Source organism: Octopus bimaculoides, chromosome 4 (assembly GCF_001194135.2).
Source record: "Octopus bimaculoides isolate UCB-OBI-ISO-001 chromosome 4, ASM119413v2, whole genome shotgun sequence".
NCBI lineage: Eukaryota > Metazoa > Mollusca > Cephalopoda > Octopoda > Octopodidae > Octopus > Octopus bimaculoides.
In genome coordinates this window covers 268,661-271,117 of record NC_068984.1, presented here as the reverse complement: position 1 = coordinate 271,117, position 2,457 = coordinate 268,661, and the positions used below count along the sequence as shown (strand labels likewise).

Genomic DNA, 2,457 nt, shown 5'->3' with positions numbered 1-2,457 from the left:
ACACACACACACACACACACACACAATTTCAGCCATATTGATTGTAAAGTATTGAAGACCAAGTGAAAACCAAGAAAATTCATATTCTGTTTCCCAACCCAAGAATTATTAGAATAAACCAAAACCATTCAACCAGAATTTTTAATTAAGGTGTTTCTTCAAATCCTACCTTCAACACTTCTTGTTTCTATTAATGACTCATTTTGGCATATTTTCACAGGTGTCATATTCTTGTCAGCAAAATCTTTGGAGCGTCTCTTGGGACCCCAGTTTGGAGTCTGCTGGTCTTGGTTTAATCGTTCATTGATGTCTTGAAGAAGGCGACGCTTACGATTCTTTAATGAGTTGTTCAAATAATTTGGTGTGAATGCTTCAGGTGACTCCTTCTGAAAAAGGATGACCATTAAAAACAAAATGACAAAAATACTAAATACAACAAATGAATAAAAAAAATTGTAAATGATTTAGATCAGTGATTCATAATGTTTCATGTTGTTTTCATGAATTTTACAGAGGCTTTTGAAAGCATAGACCCCCTTCTAGCTTTGGAAACCCTATCCAATGTGATCAGATAACCCTAATCCTCTTTAAACTTGGAATGCAGAGCACCTACAAAAATGATCATTTCTTGGAACTGCAAAAGTTCTCTGCAGGGTTCTTGAATTATGATCTGCTGGCTGTGGACAGCTGACTCTTTCCATCATATCCAGCAAAATAAAGCTGAGAGTTTTCATCAAACAAGAAATAATAATATTGCTAGCCTTCCAGATTCCATCACTTAGCTGCAAATGCAAAAGAAGTAGTGAGCTCATCTTGGTGAGCTCTACCGTCTGCTTTGGCATGGATTCTACAGCTGAATGCCCTTCCTAATGCCAACTGTTTTACAGAATGTACTGGGTGGCTTTTACATAGCACCAATGAGGTCACCAAATAACTAACAAGGTCCCTCAATTGAGGGGCGAGTAGTATTGAGTGGGGTGGCTTTGGGCCAGGCAGCAAGAGGTTATGAATAGAGGGACAGGAACAAGTGTGTCTTCACCATGTAGAGGAGATACATGGTTACTCAAGCTGGAAAAAGAGAGATAAGAAAGAAGAGAGGTCATGAGATTTATTACTGATAAACATCTGAAAGAATTAAAACAGTAAATCTACAAGAAATGGCACAAATTGAACCAATTTTCAATAAAGTTAAAAGCAACACCCAAAAAATTATTGGAACATGTCAAACATTCAACTTGATATGTGGAAAGAGAAACAAGGACATCTAAAAGATAGAGGGATACACCAGATCTTCAAATAGCCTCAATCTTGGTCACAGACAGAACTCAATGAGTGAGTACAGAGAGATGGAGGAAATATGTTTTGTAGTCAGCTGCAAGCTAAAATCAGGATTGTGTATGATTGCCAAACTTTTGCCATTGTCACCCAATTTGGCCAAAATAAAATTCCTCTATGAACCATTATTGTAAGAACACACATTAATACATTCTAATAAGGAACATTTGATACATTTCTTGCAGAAATATTTCTCAACTTTTGCTCGCAGAAAATACAATGTTACAGGTCTTTATATATTATAAATGATGATGTACTGCAGGTGCGGTGTTACAAATTTTTGTTTACATAACATCCAATACATACATCACATGGTCTACTTCAGCAAATAAATAAATAAAAACTCACCTTTTCAAACAGGTAAATATCCTCACATGCACAAGCATCTATTTGTATACTGCCCCAGAACCACTGGAATATAAACAACAAGTAGGTTTAATTTGTTCTGTAGATAAATGACAGGAATATTACAAACTTAGAGGTAATAGTATGAGCAGCAGAGCCAAATAGTAACATTTCTGTGCATCACACGTTTCAACTGCAAACAATTAAACAAGGATCAAATTCACTAAACTGTTGATATTTATTCATTTCTTGTGATTCGATCAATAGACTAGAGGTCAATGGCTTGTCTATTGATGAAAGTAGAGGCAAGTCTGTGAATTGAACCTGATTTGAGAAAACTTTTCACTATAAATTATTGCACACCTTACCCCTTTGTAACCATGTTTATGCTGAATTTGTGCTGTCTTTGTTTTGGTTAACTTTGAAAACAATGAAGAATTTATAAAAAGAGCTTTTTGTTGTTATTAAGCTGGTTCTTGGAATATAAATCAGGAATTTTGATGGAAAGTTTTAGATCACTTTTAAAACAGTCTGTTCAGTACCAGGGCAATCTTGAATGGGTAGACTTGTGATCAAAAGCATAAGCAATCCAGCCGTGACAATTCCTTCACCACCCCCACCACCACCACCAAAATGTGTCCTTCCCATTTAATCCTTTTCTTTTACCATTTTTTTTTTTTTTTTGAAATACACTTCCTTTGTTTCAACTGATTTTGATAATGATGAAAATTTTTTTTAAATGGCTGCCATTATTTAACTGGTGTGCAGAATACAAAT

At 35.3% G+C, this 2,457-nt stretch overlaps 1 protein-coding gene across 1 annotated transcript in view; it reads right to left on the bottom strand.

Moving 5' to 3' along the window:
• The window catches only part of LOC106881851 (protein ECT2), a 129,719-nt gene that overhangs the window by 54,320 nt on the left and 72,942 nt on the right, over positions 1-2,457 (bottom strand). Inside the window, exons 10-11 of the mRNA XM_014932366.2 lie at positions 1,684-1,746; positions 170-386 (exon numbers count right to left, since the gene is read on the bottom strand). Of these exons, the coding sequence (XP_014787852.1) occupies positions 170-386; positions 1,684-1,746 (280 nt within the window). The remainder of the gene's footprint in view (positions 1-169; positions 387-1,683; positions 1,747-2,457) is intronic.